The sequence below is a fragment of the Lepidochelys kempii genome, chromosome 27, assembly GCF_965140265.1.
Source record: "Lepidochelys kempii isolate rLepKem1 chromosome 27, rLepKem1.hap2, whole genome shotgun sequence".
NCBI lineage: Eukaryota > Metazoa > Chordata > Testudines > Cheloniidae > Lepidochelys > Lepidochelys kempii.
In genome coordinates, this window is record NC_133282.1 from 11,867,916 (window position 1) to 11,884,932 (window position 17,017).

Consider the following 17,017-nt stretch of genomic DNA (forward strand, 5'->3'; position numbering starts at 1 on the left):
CCGGCCGGGCTGCCCCGCACTAAGATGGCGGCGGCCGGGGCTCGGCGGCGGCGGTTGCTGCGGCTGCTGATGCAGCTCGGCTCGGTGCTGCTCACGCGCTTCCCCTTCTGGAACTGCCTCAGCGCCCTCATGCTCTTCGCCGAGCGGGCCGACGCCCGCAGGTGGGCGGGGCCGGGGGCGTCAGGCGGGATGGGGGCGGGGCCAGGAGGGATGGGGGAGGAGTTGGGGGTGGGGGAGGAGCCAGGAAGGATGCGGGAGGGGCAGGGAAGGAGTCGGGGGTGGGGAGGAGCCAGGAGGGATGGGGGAGGAGTTGGGGGGTGAGGTGGAGTCAGGAAGGATGGGGGAGGGGCAGGGAAGGAGTCGGGGGTGGGGAGGAGCCAGGAGGGGTGGGGGAGGAGTTGGGGGGTGAGGTGGAGTCAGGAAGGATGGGGGAGGGGCAGGGAAGGAGTCGGGGGTGGGGTGGAGTTAGGAGGGATGGGGGAGGGGCCAGGAGGGATGGGGGAGGGGCAGGGAAGGAGTCGGGGGTGGGGAGGAGCCAGGAGGGATGGGGGAGGGGCAGGGAAGGAGTCGGGGGTGGGGTGGAGTTAGGAGGGATGGGGGAGGGGGAGGGGCAGGGGAGCAGTCAGGAGGGATGGGGGAGGAGTTGGGGAGGGGCAGGGGTGGGGAGGAGCCAGAAGGGAAGGAGTCGGGGGTGAGGTGGAGTCGGGGGTGGGGAGGAGGCCGTAGACTTTAGGATCGATGGAGTCAGGGTCATGGGTGGGGGAGGAGGAGAGGGTTCGGGATGGGGGTGGGAGTGAGGATAGCTGGGGAGGGGGGCATTGGGGTCATGGGGAAGGGCAGGGTTAAAGGTAGGGTGAGAATTGATCCCCGAAAGGCCAGCAGCTGGCTGGGATACACGCTGTTCCTAGGCATGGTCTGGTTAATGGCCTTGCATCTGCTGGTGCTAAAAGAACATCAAGGCTCTGCCTTAAGCCCAGGGACTCTAGCTCAGGCTCTAAATCCTTCCTTACCGTACCTACCTCACGGTGCTTCGCTATTGCTTATGTGAGGGGCTAGACTCTTCCTGGTTAGGGTTGCCAGGTGCCCGGTTTTCTAAAGTTCAGTTACTGCGAGGTGGGGGGAAGTGCCTGGTCATTAACCCAGCCCCTGCTTAGCTGGGGGCTGCCTCCTACCTGCCCGCAGGCTCCTTGTTAGCCTGCAGCAGCTCCTGTCCCAGCCCTGGATCAGCAGAGGGAGCCCGGGTGGTGGTGGGGAGAAAAGTGGGGTGGATCCAGCCAGCAAGGAAGGGAGAGGCGTGTGTGATGGGGTGGACCCTTGGGGGAAGAGGTGGAGAAGGGGGTGGGAACTCAAGGGAAGAGGTGGAGCAGGGGTGGGGCCTTAGGGGAAAAAGTCAGGGCAGGGCCCATTACCAGCAATTAGAAAGGTGGCCACCCTATTTGTATTGCAATACCCAGATGCAGCTAATGCTGGAGTGGAAACCCTGTAGCCCTGCATGTGCCTTTGGGGAGTTAGAGGTGGAGCCTTTCTGATGGCACTGGTGTGGTGCTGGGTCACCCAGAGAGGCACTGTGAATGGCTTTGAGCTTATTTTCAGAACACGTGGAACAGCAAGCTTGGATAATTTGAGTGGCCTCCCTTCCAATTCATGGTAGGCATTAGGGAAGGCAGTGTTGCCTAGTGGATAGATCCCTGGACTAGGGCTCAGGAGATGTGAGTTCTATTCCTGGCTCTGCCACTGGCCTGCTGGGTGACCTTGAGTATTTTGCTTATCATCATTACTCATGTTTATTATGGTAGTGCCTATGGGTCAACCAAGATGGGCCTCTATTGTGCTAGGCGCTGTACAAATACAATAATAGACCTTGCCCTGGAGAACTTATTATATTTTATTTTTTGGGTGGATTTGTTTCTCCTCTCTGCGCTTCAGTTTCCCCCTCTGTAATATGGAGATAATGATACTGATCTCCTTTGGAAAGTGCTTTGAGATCTATGGAAGAAAAGAGCTATATAAGAGCATGGGATTATTATATTATTGTTAGAGAAGGCTGCAGTTGAGGCATGCTGATGGGGTGACGTGGGGAAACTTGCCTTGCCACTATTTGACCTGTACATACTCCAGGAGAAATACAGGACCTCCCTGTCCGGGGCTGTCAGTGGGACATTTATCCACAGGCTAATGTGAGAGAGACAGCTCAGGTCTCTAATATCTCCAGCCTGAGAGCAGAGTTCTCCCTAAGGCAGTGCCCAAACACAGTTGAGCACCCTGGGCTCACATACGGACGGAGGGTTGTGGCTGCTTTGTCCTGCTTACGTGGTATGACTTGATTCCTCAAATGTCCAACTGGATTGAAGCTCCTTCCTTGTCTCCCCATAGGAAACCCGACATCCCCGTCCCTTATCTGTACTTGGACATGGGGGCAGCGGTGTTGTGTGCCAGCTTCATGTCCTTCGGGGTGAAGCGCAGGTGGTTTGCACTGGGAGCTGCTCTTCAGCTGGCTGTCAGCACGTACGTGGCGTATATCGGGGGCTATGTGCACTACGGTGACTGGTTGAAGGTGAGGTGTTCGTCGGAATTCCCTGGATGGCTGATCAGCTAGGGGGCAGCTGCCTCTCGTCTGTCCCCATGCCAGCCTCGCTTAGTAACTCTGGAGTGTTTGGCCTATCTGAAATGAGTGTACAGTCCAGGCCCCAACATCCAAGTGAAGCTTTCATCATCATTGAGCCTCCTTGTTGGCTCTTCCAGCAGGGAGGGCAAAGAATTAAGAGGCCGTAGAGACCGAAGTGCTCCCTTGCTCCTTGAGATCAGGACGGTGTAAGCCCTGCTAATGCCTGGGTTGCATCTGCTTTGTGAATAGAAGAAGGCTTCAGTCTCCATGTTGTTATTTCAGTGAGCGCAAGAATTATCCCCATCACCCTTTTCTTCCCCTCCACTTCTGCCCCCATTTTGATCCTGCTAGTCCGCTATCTCGTGGCCAAAGCAGCTGCTTCAGTGAGATTGCATAGTGCACCTAACTACAAGCCTACATGCTTTCTTCCTGACCTCAGCTGATGATCAGCTTGTGCCCTGAAATGTGAAGATGAGAGGTCTGTATCCAGTGTAATGCCCCTGCAGATGCTGTTTTCATGTATCTAAATGCCTCGTTCTTTTACTTCTTTTAAGTTTATGGGGCTCCTTTTCATTTCCCAGTCACTAACTGATACACACACTGTGTGATTCCCCCTGCAGGTGAGGATGTACTCACGAACCATAGCTATCATTGGGGGGTTCCTGATCTTGGCGAGTGGGGCTGGTGAGATCTATCGTCAGAAGCCACGGAGCAGGTCCCTGCAGTCCACTGGGCAGGTCTTCCTCGGCATCTACCTCATCTGCGTGGTGTGTACCCAGCGGGGCAGGAGCTGGCTGGTGCCACGGTGGACTTAGCTCAGAGCTGGCTTCCATGCACAGCTCTGCCTTTGCTAGCCAGCATGCATTGGCTTGCATTGGAATCACCAGAGCGGGGGGACTAAGTGGGGTGATCAGAAAGAAACTGGGATTTAGCACTTTGCATGTGGCTGTAGCTGCAATTGGGAAAGTGTGGGTGTTGGAGCAGCTTGTGTCACAACTGGGGGGAGATCAGACAAGGCCTCTGGCCTCTTTGCTTGTTAGCAGAGGCAATATGGATATTTACAATTTGCACATCTGTTGCTGTTCTTTCTTGTCGGCAGGCCCTTCAGAGCTGGGGGGATTCTCTGTGGGGCACAGGTGGCCACTTAGGGTGTCCCTTGGACTAGAAGGGGCTGTTGCCAGAGAAACACCCCAGCTGCCATGGTTACTGCCCAACCCTGACCTGCTTGCTCTGCCTGTGGACTTTTTTGCTACTCCCTACTTTTGTTCATTTAGGTGCAGCAAGGCGCCTTTGGGTGTCACACTGGTTCTAGAATTCTTTGCACTAGCTGCCAACTGCACCTCCTTTGGACACCCCTGCAGCCTACTGCAAAGGATTCTGGGGTGTTTAGAAAGCCACAGACTGGACAGAAACAGAGGCCGTGGATTGGCTCTGTGGGAGGAGCATCAGCTTTCATGATCCCTAAGAACAGCCCTGCAGGGTTGAGGAGGCAGAGAAATGGAGATAGTATTTTGGCACCAGTTATGCCCTTAGTCTTTGTGGTTATTGTCTGATTGAGTAGCAGGCACTATTCCTTCCTGCTGCGGCTGTGTTTAATCAGAACCCCCAGCATGACAGCAGGGGGCTCTGTGCCACCGCCTTTCAGAAAGGGGATGTAAAACTGGCATTCTGATCCCATGGTGCTTTGTGCAAAAGTCAGCTATTAACGTTAGTCTCCTGGCCCAATTCCAGGCTGATGATTAAACTATAATGAGATCCAATGGTTAGAAGTTGAAGCTAGATACATTCAGACTAGTAATAAACTGGCAAATCTCGAGTAGAAGTTGGGAGGTTATTTTACCTTGGTATTTGGCACTGGTGTGACCACTGCTGGAATCCTGTGCCCAGTTCTGTTGCCCGCAATTCAGGAAGGATGTTGATAAATTGGAGAGGGGTCAGAGAAGAGCCACAAGACGAATTAAAGGGTTAGAAAACCTGCCTGATGGTGAGAGACTCAAGGAGCTCAGTCTGTTTAGCTTAACAAAGAGAAGATTAAGGGGGTACCTGACTACAGTCTGGAAGTACCTACAAGGGGAACAAACACTTGATAATGGGCTCTTCAGTCTAGCAGACAAAGATCTACAAGAGCCAGTTTCTGGAAGTTGAAGCTGGACAAATTCAGACTGGAAATAAGGCATGAATTTTTAACAGTGAGGGTAATTAACCACTGGAACAATTTGCTGAGGGTTGTGGAGGATTCTCCATCGCTAGAAAATTTTTAAATCGAGGTTGGCTGTTTTTCGAAAAGATCCACTCTAGTTCAACCACAAGCAGGCTTGAAGCAGGAATTAATTCCGGGAAGTCCTGATATGCTATGCCGGAGCTCGGATTAGATGATCATAATGGTCCCTTTTGGCCTATACTCTATGAATTGCATTGTGCTTCCTTCAGTTTCAGTTGGTCTCCTGCACCCCTAAACTGCTGGGTAGTAATTGGGTGCATGCAGTTAAGCAGCTGCCATTGCGCACACAATCCCCAAAGCCTTTTGGGATGAAAGGCTGTGGATACATCTACACTGCATTTGGGAGATGTGATTGCACTACATGTAGACATCCCTGAGCTAGCTTTAGTAACGACAGCAGTGAAGCTGCAGCAACATAGAATCGTAGAACTGGACGAGACCTCGAGAGGTCATCTAGTCCAGTCCCCTGCACTCAAGGCAGGACTAAGTATTATCTAGACCATCCCTGACAGGGGTTTGTCCAACCTGCTCTTAAATATCCCCAATGATGGAGATTCCACAACCTCCCTAGGCAATTTATTCCAGTGCTTCGCCACCCTGACAGTTAGGAAGTTTTTCCTAATGTCCAACCTAAACCGCCCTTGCTGTAATTTAAGCCCCTTGCTTCTTGTCCTATCCTCAGAGGCTAAGAACAACAATTTTTCTCCCTCCTCCTTGTATATACTTGAAAACTGTTATCATGTCCCCTCTCAGTCTTCTCCAGACTAAACAAACCCAATTTTTTCAATCTTCCCTCATAGGTCATGTTTTCTAGACCTTTAATAATTTTTGTTGCTCTTTTCTGGACTTTCTCCAATCTCTCCACATCTTTCCTGAAATGTGGCGCCCAGAACTGGACACAGTACTCCAGCTGAGGTCTAATCAGCGTGGAGTAGAGCAGAATTACTTCTCGTGTCTTGCTTACAACACTCCTGCTAATACATCCCAGAATGATATTTCCTTTTTTTGCAACAGTGCTACACTGTTGACTCATATTTAGCTTGTGATCCACTATGATCCCTTTCCTAGTACTCCTGCCTAGGCAGTCATTTCCCATTTTGTATGTGTGCCACTGGGCGGGGTGGGGAGGGAGTTTGGAATATGTACCCATGGTCCTGGCTGGACGGGGCTAGATCAAAGCTAGCTTGGATATGTCTAACTGTGCTGCAGTCACCTGACTGCAGTACAGACATATTCAGAGTATATGAATTTGCTCCTATCTCTTGGCTTACTGTTCCACTGCACCCTACAGGCCTATTCCCTCCAGCACAGCAAAGAGGATCGTCTGGCTTACCTCAACCACATCCTAGGTGGGGAGATCACCCTGCAGCTACTCTTCATCCTCTATGGGGTGCTGGCCCTGTCATTCCTGTCCGGCTATTACATCAGCACAGCCGCCCAGATCCTCTCGGTGATCCTGCCCCTGGTCATCCTGTTCATTGATGGGAACCTCGGCTACTGGCATGACTCCCGGCGCGTCGAGTTCTGGAACCAGATGAAACTCATCGGGCAGAACGTTGGTATCTTCGGGGCTATCATCATCTTGGCCACGGATGGTTGAGATAGGACATGTGGGGGCGGATAGGACAGGCTTGGGGGAGGGCTCTGCAGTTTGGGGAAGGGGATGGGATTAGGTTTTTTTAAAATCACCATTATTTATTCTTTTTTTACTACTTTAAAAAAATTCCTATTTGATTTTTTCCCACTGACGGGCCAGGGGACTCAGCGGCTGCCTCCTTCTCGAGCACGTTAGTCCTTCATCGCACTTTGACAGGTGTTTTAAGCACAGCCCTATAGAACCTCACTCTTCTGCCTCTGTGTAGCAGCAAAGGGGAGGGGTCCTCCCGGACACTGTAGAACAGCTGCCCACAGGGTCAGACTAGCTCCATGAGTGGTATGAGGAGCATAATTCCTCTGCTGAAAGGAGGAGTGGATCCTGGAAGCTTTGGAGTCCCTCTGGAGAGCCAGATGATTGGTTACTGGAAAGAAGCCAATGTTGAACTGAATGGGGGACTTCAACGCTGCCCCTTCATAGTCTTTGGTGAATTCTGCATATTGGTTGCAATGAGTGGGGTGTGTGGGGATCATTGTGTGTGGTGGGTGGGGAGAACGGTAATAATAAGCTAGCTCTTATTTAGCACTTTGCATCAGTAGATCTCAAAGCGCTTTACAAAGGAGGTCAATGTCATTATCCCCATTGTACAGATGGGGAAACCAAGGCACTGAGCGGGGACATGACTTGCCCAAGATCACCCAGTGGGCCAGTGGCCAAGCCAGAGTACCCTTACTCCATTATCAGGGGGTAGCCGTATTAGTCTGTATCCACAAAAACAAGGAGTCCGGTGGCACCTTAAGGAGTCATTAGTTACTCCATTACTTAAGCAATTTCATGTGGTTACAAAGAAACCCTGCTCCCCGAAAGGATGCAGTGCTGTGGAGAGGAGCGATTTCAAAGGGGAACAACCCTCAATGCTCTTGAGAGGGAGAAGGAAGCTGCTCCAGAGATGAGAAGGGAATAATTTTGCCTCTCCTCCTGCTCTGTGTGCATACGTCCATGCTGTCTCCAGTCCATCATTGGAGCATGCACGTGAATCCGTTGTGCACTGGCTTGTCTCCTAGCACAGCCCAATGGAGGGAGCAGATGGACGCTGCTTTACAACCGGACAATCCTGCCTGCCAAAGCCTGGGGGAAAGAACAGCTTCATAGAGAGGGGAGCTGCTACCCGTCCCCCTAAGAGAGGTGGGATTTCCAGAGTGCTGGGGTGGAGTGACTGAGTGAGGAAGGGAAGCTTGAAAGGGGAGAAAAGTCCAGTTCCCAACCCCCCATTTCCACGTCTTACAACCCTGGTTAGTAACTGTCAGTCAGGGGCAGGTTCGGAGACTACGCTCCATGTTATAAGGTCACATGCTGCCTTTGCCCCATGAGGGCCTCCTGCCACCAGATTTGGTTTGTCTTTTGTTGCAAGGCCAGCTGCATGCCGGATCTCTCTAGCTTCAGTGCCGTGCCCGCCTAAGGAGAGCTCTTAAACACGGGCATTGTCTCAACTGCCTAGCTCAAGCCTTCCACTTTGTCCTGCTTTTGAGTCTTCCCTGTTTTCTAAACCACTTTCCCCATCATGTATTTCTGATGATTAAATGAGAAAAGGCTTTTAACTCCATTCCTTGAGTTTTATTTCTTAACGGACGTTGTTTGGCTTTAATCAAGGTGGTACTTCTCTGGTCCCCATTACTGTTATCTGAGCACCTCACAAGCTTTACTATGTTCATCCCACACACCCCTGCTGAGCCATGTCTATTAATCCTATGTTACGGATGGGGAACTGAGACTCAAAGGCCTAAAGTAACCCTTGGTGTCCATGGCTGTGCAGGTAACAGACCTTGAGTCTTCCGAATCCAGGCTTGTGCCCTAACTACTGGGCCATCCTTCCTGTCTTCCCCCGAATCACAGGCATGTGAACGGAGGAAACTTCAGCTGCGTTTCCACTCCAGAGACAGAACGTCAGATCTTACTTAAGCCACCAACTTACTTAAGGTGGCAAGAGAGACATATAGGCCAGAATTTTTTAACAAAGTTAGGCACCTAAATAAGCAGGCTGACTTTGAGAGGTGTCGGGCATCAGTGGAATACCTAGTACCTCCCAGATACTTATTCATTTGTCCTCCACCACCCCTCTGAGGCACGGCCATGTTGTCATCCCCATTGTACAGATGGGGAACTGAGGATGAACTGCCTTGCCCAAAGTCATGCAAGAAATCTGTGGCAGAGCTGGGAACCAAGTCCAGGTCTTGAGTCCTGCTGCCCAGCTCCTCTCCTATCTGAACAACGTCTCCCATCTTCCGCTTCACATGTACGTTGCTTTTAGCTTGTGCCTAACAAGTTGAAGCTATAGTGCCTGTATATTTCCTCTCGGGCTTACTGGTGCTCACGGTGGGTAGCGCTGGCATTTTAAGAGTTCATTGCAGGTTCCTGGCACTTAACCAGACAGGTTCTCCTTTAACCCTGCCACAGGCGATGCTAGTGCTTAAAGAGATCATCTCAGACTTACTTCTCTTGCTCGTTACTGGCTGACTAGCAAGAGTTCACAGTAGATTCATGGCAAATATCTAGCAATTTGACATTTAAATATTTCACTGCCAGGGATGCTGCACGAGTAAGTCTGTGATCTGGGTAGCATTTTCAAAAGTGTCCAGGGGACTTAGGAACCTGTTTCCATTTGCAAAAGTTGCTCAGGAGCCTAAATCCCCCTGACAATAAGACTTAGGCTTTGAAATGGGCCATAGGCTGCTAAGTCACTTAGGCCCAGATTTGGAAAAGTATTTAGGCATTGCGGTGCTCAGTGAAACCTAATTGATTTAGGAACCGACATCTCATTTTCAAAAGGGATTTAAGCACTTAGGTGCCAAAATCCCATTGACAGTCAATAGGATTTAGGCTCTTAAAATGAGGTTTAGGTTCCTAAATCAGTTAGGTGTCACAATGCTGAGTGCATCAATGCCTAAATACTTTTACAAATATGGGCCTTTGTCACTTCATAGAAGATCAGGGTTGGAAGGAACCTCAGGAGGTCATCTAGTTCAACCCCCTGCTCAAAGCAGGACCAATCCCCAACTAAATCAGTTGTCAACTTCTGACAATTTTACCCCCTGTTTACATGTGGGGTTTTCAAAGGGGCTAGAGGCATTAGCTGGAATTTCACTGGTGGTTTGGTGTCTGTGTCCCTTTGGCCGCTCTGAAGTTCCCAGCTGACATTTGTCAATCAGTTTTGGTGCCCAGTAGCCTTAGGCACTGGTTAAGGAGAAATTAATAAGACCCTAACATCATACTAAAGAAAGGCGAGACACCTTGAAAAAGAAGCCAAAAATCACATTAAAAGTTGATGCTTTCCAGCTACTCTTGTTGTCTGTTTTCTGCTATACACATTGTATGGAAAACTCCACACCCAGGCTGTTGGCTCCTATAAATACAAGCTTGTGTGTGACTCCTACTTACTGTTCCACAGGATTGTAAGGAAAGATGTCGCTGCTCTTTTTACACGTTCGTTAATGGAGCCTTGTTGGTCCCATTTTATAGGTCGGGAAGGTGAGGCACAGAGAGGGGAAGTGACCTTCCCACGGTGAGTCAGTGGCAGAGATGAGACTTGAACCCAAGAGTCCCGACCCCCTCGCTCTAACTTCTCTTGGCAACAGTCTGCACAACGCAGGCTTCCCTAGCACTTTATTAGGGAAAAGCTGGGTGCTGAATTGGCCAAGAGGGTTCTTCGTGCCAATTATTTCTCTGGGAAGGTCCATGCAGCTCCATGCATGGCTGGCCATTCTGTTTCTTCTTATCCAGTCTTGATGTACAAAAGCCTGACTCCTCCCAAGCCCGACCTGCTCCGCACTCACTCTGACCTAGTAAGATTGCCCTATGGTTTGCAAAATGAGTCTGGAATGGATTTTGCGTGGTTTACCAGCTCATAGGAATCCCGGATGTCGGACAGTCCAAACCAGAAGAAGATCCACTGGTGGTTGGTGAAGCTTCCGTCACTGTGCTTGAAATACCTGACGGAAACAAAACAAACGCTTAGTCCCAGAGCAATATCTGTATCCCACAGAGCAACAGGAGCGTCCGGTGATACCATTACAGGGATAATACTGGGTCAGACTTGCCACCCACTGTATCTACCTGGGCACTCAGAGCATCTGAGTCCCTCCTAGACATCCGTGATTGTATCCTTGCAGCCCCTCTGTAAGTGGCATAGTAGTGGTAATTCTGTCTTACAGAGGGGGAGGTCCAGAGTGAGTGGGAGGAGGGGACAGGTCAGCGTTAAGGGGCATTGGCAGGGTGGCATGGGAAACCTAGGCCTGGTGTAGTAGGGGGTGCTTTGCATCAGAGTACAGCTGGACCAGCGGAGTGGTGGAAGGGCCCAGCCCTGGTGTAGCAGGGGTGTTGCAGTCAGGAGTGAGAGGCATTGGCAGAGCTGGGTGTGGGGACCCCAGCGCTGGAATAGCAGGAGGCTGCAGGGCAGGGTTGTGGGGCGTTGGCAGAGCTGGGTGTGGGGAGGCCAGGGCTGGAATAGCAGGGGGCTCCAGGGCAGGGTTGTGGGGCATTGGCAGAGCTGGGTGTGGGCACCCCAGGGCTGGAATAGGAGGAGGCTGCAGGGCAGGGTTGTGGGGTGTTGGCAGAGCTGGGTGTGGGGACCCTAGGGCTGGAATAGCAGGGGGCTGCAGAGCAGGGTTGTGGGGCGTTGGCAGAGCTGGGTGTGGGGAGGCCAGGGCTGGAATAGCAGGGGGCTGCAGGGCAGGGTTGTGGGGCGTTGGCAGAGCTGGGTGTGGGGACCCTAGGGCTGGAATAGCAGGAGGCTGCAGGGCAGGGTTGTGGGGCGTTGGCAGAGCTGGGTATGGGGACCCTAGGGCTGGAATAGCAGGGGGCTGCAGGGCAGGGTTGTGGGGCGTTGGCAGAGCTGGGTATGGGGACCCTAGGGCTGGAATAGCAGGGGGCTGCAGGGCAGGGTTGTGGGGCGTTGGCAGAGCTGGGTGTGGGGACCCTAGGGCTGGAATAGCAGGAGGCTGCAGGGCAGGGTTGTGGGGCGTTGGCAGAGCTGGGTATGGGGACCCTAGGGCTGGAATAGCAGGGGGCTGCAGAGCAGGGTTGTGGGGCGTTGGCAGAGCTGGGTATGGGGACCCTAGGGCTGGAATAGCAGGGGGCTGCAGAGCAGGGTTGTGGGGCGTTGGCAGAGCTGGGTGTGGGGACCCTAGGGCTGGAATAGCAGGAGGCTGCAGGGCAGGGTTGTGGGGCGTTGGCAGAGCTGGGTGTGGGGACCCTAGGGCTGGAATAGCAGGAGGCTGCAGGGCAGGGTTGTGGGGCGTTGGCAGAGCTGGGTGTGGGGACCCTAGGGCTGGAATAGCAGGGGGCTGCAGAGCAGGGTTGTGGGGCGTTGGCAGAGCTGGGTATGGGGACCCTAGGGCTGGAATAGCAGGAGGCTGCAGGGCAGGGTTGTGGGGCGTTGGCAGAGCTGGGTGTGGGGACCCTAGGGCTGGAATAGCAGGAGGCTGCAGGGCAGGGTTGTGGGGTGTTGGCAGAGCTGGGTATGGGGACCCTAGGGCTGGAATAGCAGGGGGCTGCAGGGCAGGGTTGTGGGGCATTGGCAGAGCTGGGTGTGGGGACCCTAGGGCTGGAATAGCAGGGGGCTGCAGAGCAGGGTTGTGGGGCGTTGGCAGAGCTGGGTATGGGGACCCTAGGGCTGGAATAGCAGGGGGCTGCAGGGCAGGGTTGTGGGGCGTTGGCAGAGCTGTGTGCTGGGGAGCCCAGGGCTCGAATAGCAGGAGAACCATTAGTGTGTTTAAAACTTGAGCCCAGAACAGATGTGCTTCTGTGTCGGTGTCCACCAGGAGGGTGGCATTCTCAATGGAAATGCTGCTCTGCTCAGTTCCCCTTTCCACTTACCAGGGGTTAATGGGGTTGGTGACGCGAGACCTCCAGAAGAGGGTCCTGAGGTCCTGCCGTATGCACTCCCACAGCATCTGGCCGGAGCCTTGGCTTTTCTTGGTGGAGCTGACCACAAACTTGTCCAAGTACGGCATGCCGCCCAGGACCGGCTCCTTTGTGATGATGGCTGCTGCGTTGTAGCTGGGTGACAAAGGGCAGGGTGAGCGGGCCTGGGAGCGGCACAAACAGACTCTGCGTGGCAGGGAAGGCTTCCAAGAGGTAGGGAGGAGATTTTGCACCTTCTGTTCTCCCTCCCTCACTCCCCTGGGCCCACGCAGCTGCGACTAGGGTTACCCCAGCTCTCCGCTTGCAGTAGCTCATAAGCACTACAGGAAATAACCACTTTGTGCCTGGCTTTCGAGTGGCCCCAAGGTTCAGAGGCTCTGGGGTTTGGGTCTGTACTCTACAACAGGAGCCAGCCGGGAAGGCTGTTACTTGCCTTTCGTAGGCCCATCTCATGCTGCATGAGAGGGTAGAGGCCCTAGCTGGCCCCGTGGTGTGAGGTGCTGCCCGTAGGTAGAGACAATCCCTGCCCCCAAGAGTCTCCTGTCTAAACAGATCAGGCAGAGAAAGGGGGGCAGGGAAGGTTTTCAGACCTCTGGGATACAAGACAATCCCCAGAACTAACGGCCTTCAGCCAGATGCTAGGGCCACTCTGCACCCCAGGGGCTGCCCCTAGAAGTGGCTGATTAGGGATCTCTCCCCTTCTTAAACAGCCCTCTGCCTGCCTGCTCCTAGAGCTCCTGGGCCCAGCACAGACGTGCAGGGGGCCTCCTTACCCCTCTGAGAAGTAGATCGAGTGCAGCCTGGGCCGTATGGAAGCCAGATAGTCCCCTCGGAGGGTCTTCCCGAAGGAGGTGTTGATCAAGGAGACCAGGCGCTGCTGGTCCAGCTCCTCCAGCCTCTCGGCCCGCAGCATACGCTCGGCGTTCCTGAACAGGGTCCCCGAGCCTGGAGCCAAAGGGAAGAGCGAGGGCGTTGCTCACTCGGACGGTCTCCCGCAGAGCAACAGCGCTCTGATTCCTGCTCCATTCGCCAGCCGCGCCGGTGCTAATTCTCCAGCCGAGCTCAGCTCCCCAGTCCCGCCCGGAGATAGCGAGGCAGGGCTGAGCCCGTCGGGGCAGGGGCAGGGGCAGGCCCCAGCGGCCACACGCACCTTTGTTGCTGAAGATCTCGGAGAGCAGCGTGCCGGCAGAGGTGATGACGGCGGAGGCCTCGTAGGGCAAGCGGCTCAGCAGGTCGACGATCACCCTGACCTGCTGCTGCTCCTTGTGGCCCACCCACTGGGCTTTGGTCACTAGGTCCAGGTCGGCGGGCAGGTTCACGTTCCCCAGCACCTGCACGGCCAGGAGGGGGCTCAGCAAGGAGATGGGCGATGGCTCCATGGGTTAGGCCCTCCTGGCCCGTCCCCTGCTCCGGGCCGGCTGCCTCCAGGAAGGCCTGGAATGGGCCCAGCCCAGCTGCTGAACCCACGTGGAGGACACTTAACGCAGGCATGGGGCATGGTGGGGAAGGTTGGCTCTCACTCTGCCGTGGTCAGCCCAGTAGAGGGGTGCAGTGCAGGGGGCTGCTTTGACCGTCTCCCAGCTGATAGGCAAATCCCAGCAGCAGCCTTAGGCCTCTGTGGGCCCCCTAAGGTCCCTCCCCATGTGTATGTGCCTGTCCTCCAGCCTCTCCCCATTCGTGTACCACGCTCCTCAGCTCCGTCTCGTGGCTTCCCGGCCCGTGCAGGGGAGGGGCTTACCAGGAGCTGGGGAGGGGTGAAGGGAAGGCGGGCAGGGGGGGCCAGCAGGCAGGAGGACGTCGGTGGGTGGGAGGGAAGCAGGGCACCGGAAGTGGCGGGATGGGAACCCATGGCCGGGCAACAGAGGGTGCATGAGCCGGCGTCTCCCGTGCCAGGCCCTGCGCTGCCCTTACCCACCTTCTGCCCAGAGTTCCTGATCCCCCCGGTCATGTTGAGGAAGATGATCTTAGTGGGCAGCAGTGCCCTGGAGATGGCGGTGGTGACCTCGACGGAGTCCAGCAGCAGGCACTGGCGGCTGTGGGTCTCCCCGACGGGGCAGATGATGGGGATGTTCCCCATCTCCAGGCACCACTGCAGCAGGTCGCTGTCCACGGAGATCCCGCTGGGAGCGGAGAGAGAGAGGCGTTAATGGGGGCCAGCGGTCGGGTACGGAGAGCCAGGGCTGCAGGCTCAGCGGCTGACCTGGAGTGGGCGGCCGACTGCTCCGCTCCTAGGACGGCGCCGGCCCCGAAGAAGGGCATCGTCGCAGCGGCATTCTGGCGCAGGGCATCCGTCAGGGCCTTGCAGTTCTGGGTCAGCAGCGCCTTGGCATCCCGGAAGGTGAGGGTGTCGCTCAGGGAGCTCCGGGATGGCAGCCCCAGCACCAGCAGGGGCTTCATGTCCATGCGCTGCAGGAAGGCCAAGCTGAAGGCCAGGCTGGTCACGGTCTCCTTGCAGCGGGAGACAGCCTCATCCACCTGCCCCCGGGAGAGCAAGGGAGCCGCGTGTCAGGGCCCCCAGGAGGCTGGGCGGGCGCCGCCCTGGGCCCCGAACACCTTGGGGTGGACGCTGCCGGATGGGCAGCCCTGGCTCCGCGTTAGCCCGTGGCAGAGCCGCTCCTATTGCAACTGCGAGCGCCTGCCGGCGCTGGGTGGCTGTGAGCTTGGGGCCTGGCAGGGCCGGTGCAGAGCCCTGGGGTGGGGGGCCATGTGGCTGGGGACATTGGGGCCCTGCTGCAGCCCAAAATTCCCCTCCCTGCCTCTCCCAATAGACTGTTCTCTCCCCTCCCCCACTACAGCTGTCACCCTCCCCTCCCAAGGACAGCTGTTACCCGGCCCCTCCCCACTATAACTGTTGCCCCTCCCAGCCCCTCCCCACTACAGCTGTTGCCCCTCCCTTCCCCACAACAGCTATCACCCCCTCCCCTTCCCTCCCCCATCAACCCATCCCCACCCCAGTCCCTGTAAGGCTTGGTGCCCTTTGTCCCTAGCAGAGACTGTTATCAGCAGCCCTTATCTGGACCCTTGCTATCAGCCACAGCTGGGCTGAATGTTTCCGAGGACTTGTGCCCTCTCCCTGGCCAGTGCTTGGCTAAAGACAGCTGCCGCCCCCCAGGTGTGGGTGGGGTGGGAAGGGAGGAAGTGGTGGGACCACTCTGGGCACTGCTGGCCTGGCTGGGCCATTACCCCTCTGACCCTGCGTGCCCATCAGCCAGCTCAGACCATCAGTCCCTACAGCCCAATGTGCTCCCCCCTGTGATGCCGGAGCAGACAAATGGGCCCATCTGGGCTGGCGCCTGCAGACGGGGCCGCATGCAGAGCCCCCTGGCCATGCCGCCATGTACTACGTAGGAGCCGGAGGGGGTCATGCCGGCTGCTTCCTGGGAGTTGAGCGGGGCAAACCCCCGACCCCGCTCCCCGGCAGGAGCTGAGGGCCAGATTAAATGGTTTGAGGGGCCAGGTGCGGCCCATGGGCCACAGCTTGCCCACCCCTGCTCGATAATATCCTGAGGCAGTGAGTCCCACAGGTTAATCCCATGTTGCTTCCAACTCTTATTTCCTTGCCTCTCGTTTGACTTGGCTGCCTTTTTAATCCCGGCTCCCCTTTTAGTTAGCCCTGCAGCTCCTCCCCATGTGTCCCTCCAAGCTCCCCGTGTCCCCTCTCTGCAGCCCCATCCCCAGCATCTCCCAGCCGTCCACCCCTGCTGCCCCCTCTCTGCACCCCCCTGGGCTTTGGGGCCATACCCGTCCCCTGCTTGCCCCACCCACAGGGTCCGATGCCCGACTCCCACTCTGCATCCCCCTGTCCTCCTGGGCCGTGCCCACCCCACCTAGCTGTGGGTCCAGTGTCCCCGGCTGTGCCTGCCCCCCCACCCCACGGCCGTCCGGCCCAGCCGTGGGTCCAGTGCCCCTGGCTCTACCCCCCCCCCCCACGGCCGTCCGGCCCAGCTGTGGGTCCGGCGCCCCCCTTACCTCGATGACGGCGAAGGGGCGGCCGCCGGCCTGGCCGAGCGCCTGGAACTTGGCCAGCCAGTGGCCCGCCTCGCTGGGGCCGCCGCCGCACTCCCGGAGAAAGGCCTGGATGTCCCGCCGCACCACGGGGGCGGGCACGGCCCCGGCCCCGGCCAGCTCCACCCGGGCGCCCGCCAGCCCCCCGGGGCTCTCCCGCCGCCGGCCGCCCAGGCGCTGGGGGCCGCGGCCGCCCAGCACCCGCGGGACGGGCGCGCAGAGCAGGCGGCCGGCCGAGGCCGCCGCGGAGCCGGCGCTGAGCGAGCCCATGGCGGCGCGGCGGGCAGGCTGCAGTGGGGCCAGCCCCGGGCCAGGGCGACACCCTGGGGCCTCCCCCGGTCCCCGCCCCCTCACTCCAGGCCCCTCCAAGCAAATCAGCGGCCGGCTGCCGAGGTGCCTCCCCGCCGGGGCGCTGGCCCCTGCCCGGCACGGGGCTGTGCAAACAGCGGCTTGTGCAAGCCCAGCGCGTGCTGCGGGGCCCGGGCCGGGAGCCGGAGCCAGGTGCTCGGCGGGTTGGGACGTCCCGCTCCCTGCAGGGATCAGAGGCTCCCTCCCCCGGAGCTTGGGCCAGCTCCCACCTGCTAAGCCTGGCCGGGCGCTTTCCCTGCTTCTACCCCCGGCTGGGCTGCTGCGCCATCCTCGCCCACTGGGTGCCTGACCTGAGAGTAATCCT

At 56.6% G+C, this 17,017-nt stretch overlaps 2 protein-coding genes across 3 annotated transcripts; one reads left to right on the forward strand and one right to left on the reverse strand.

Annotated features, from left to right (window-relative positions):
* TMEM101 (transmembrane protein 101) lies at positions 1–8,018 on the forward strand. 2 transcript variants are annotated; one of them, XM_073325684.1, is made up of 4 exons: positions 1–161; positions 2,374–2,554; positions 3,226–3,372; positions 6,118–8,018. In XM_073325684.1, exons 1-4 carry the CDS (start codon positions 25–27, stop codon positions 6,424–6,426), a joined length of 774 nt encoding a protein of 257 aa, XP_073181785.1. In that variant the 5' UTR covers positions 1–24; the 3' UTR covers positions 6,427–8,018. The 2 variants fall into 2 exon arrangements, with proteins under 2 accessions (XP_073181785.1, XP_073181784.1); XM_073325683.1 differs by lacking the exon at positions 1–161 and adding an exon at positions 1,403–1,647.
* Positions 8,019–9,891: 1,873 nt separating this feature from the next.
* Positions 9,892–16,664, reverse strand: NAGS (N-acetylglutamate synthase). Its single transcript, XM_073325681.1, has 7 exons — positions 16,309–16,664; positions 14,540–14,814; positions 14,255–14,459; positions 13,490–13,670; positions 13,113–13,284; positions 12,292–12,474; positions 9,892–10,406 (listed from the first exon to the last, which is right to left on the reverse strand). Exons 1-7 carry the CDS (start codon positions 16,612–16,614, stop codon positions 10,271–10,273), a joined length of 1,458 nt encoding a protein of 485 aa, XP_073181782.1. The 5' UTR covers positions 16,615–16,664; the 3' UTR covers positions 9,892–10,270.
* Positions 16,665–17,017: the final 353 nt, after the last annotated feature.

What these genes read in the sequence shown, in the direction of transcription:
- TMEM101 (XM_073325683.1), top strand. Translation starts at nt 1,493, where the DNA reads ATGTGCCTTTGGGGAGTTAGAGGTGGAGCCTTTCTGATGGCACTGGTG. An exon ending in GGCCTCCCTTCCAATTCATG is followed by an intron (nt 1,648 to 2,373) that starts GTAGGCATTAGG and finishes GTCTCCCCATAG; the next exon opens with GAAACCCGACATCCCCGTCC. An exon ending in ACTACGGTGACTGGTTGAAG is followed by an intron (nt 2,555 to 3,225) that starts GTGAGGTGTTCG and finishes TTCCCCCTGCAG; the next exon opens with GTGAGGATGTACTCACGAAC.
- NAGS (XM_073325681.1), bottom strand. Translation starts at nt 16,614, where the DNA reads ATGGGCTCGCTCAGCGCCGGCTCCGCGGCGGCCTCGGCCGGCCGCCTG. An exon ending in CGAGATCTTCAGCAACAAAG is followed by an intron (nt 13,285 to 13,489) that starts GTGCGTGTGGCC and finishes CTTTGGCTCCAG; the next exon opens with GCTCGGGGACCCTGTTCAGG. An exon ending in TCGATCTACTTCTCAGAGGG is followed by an intron (nt 12,475 to 13,112) that starts GTAAGGAGGCCC and finishes TTTGTCACCCAG; the next exon opens with CTACAACGCAGCAGCCATCA.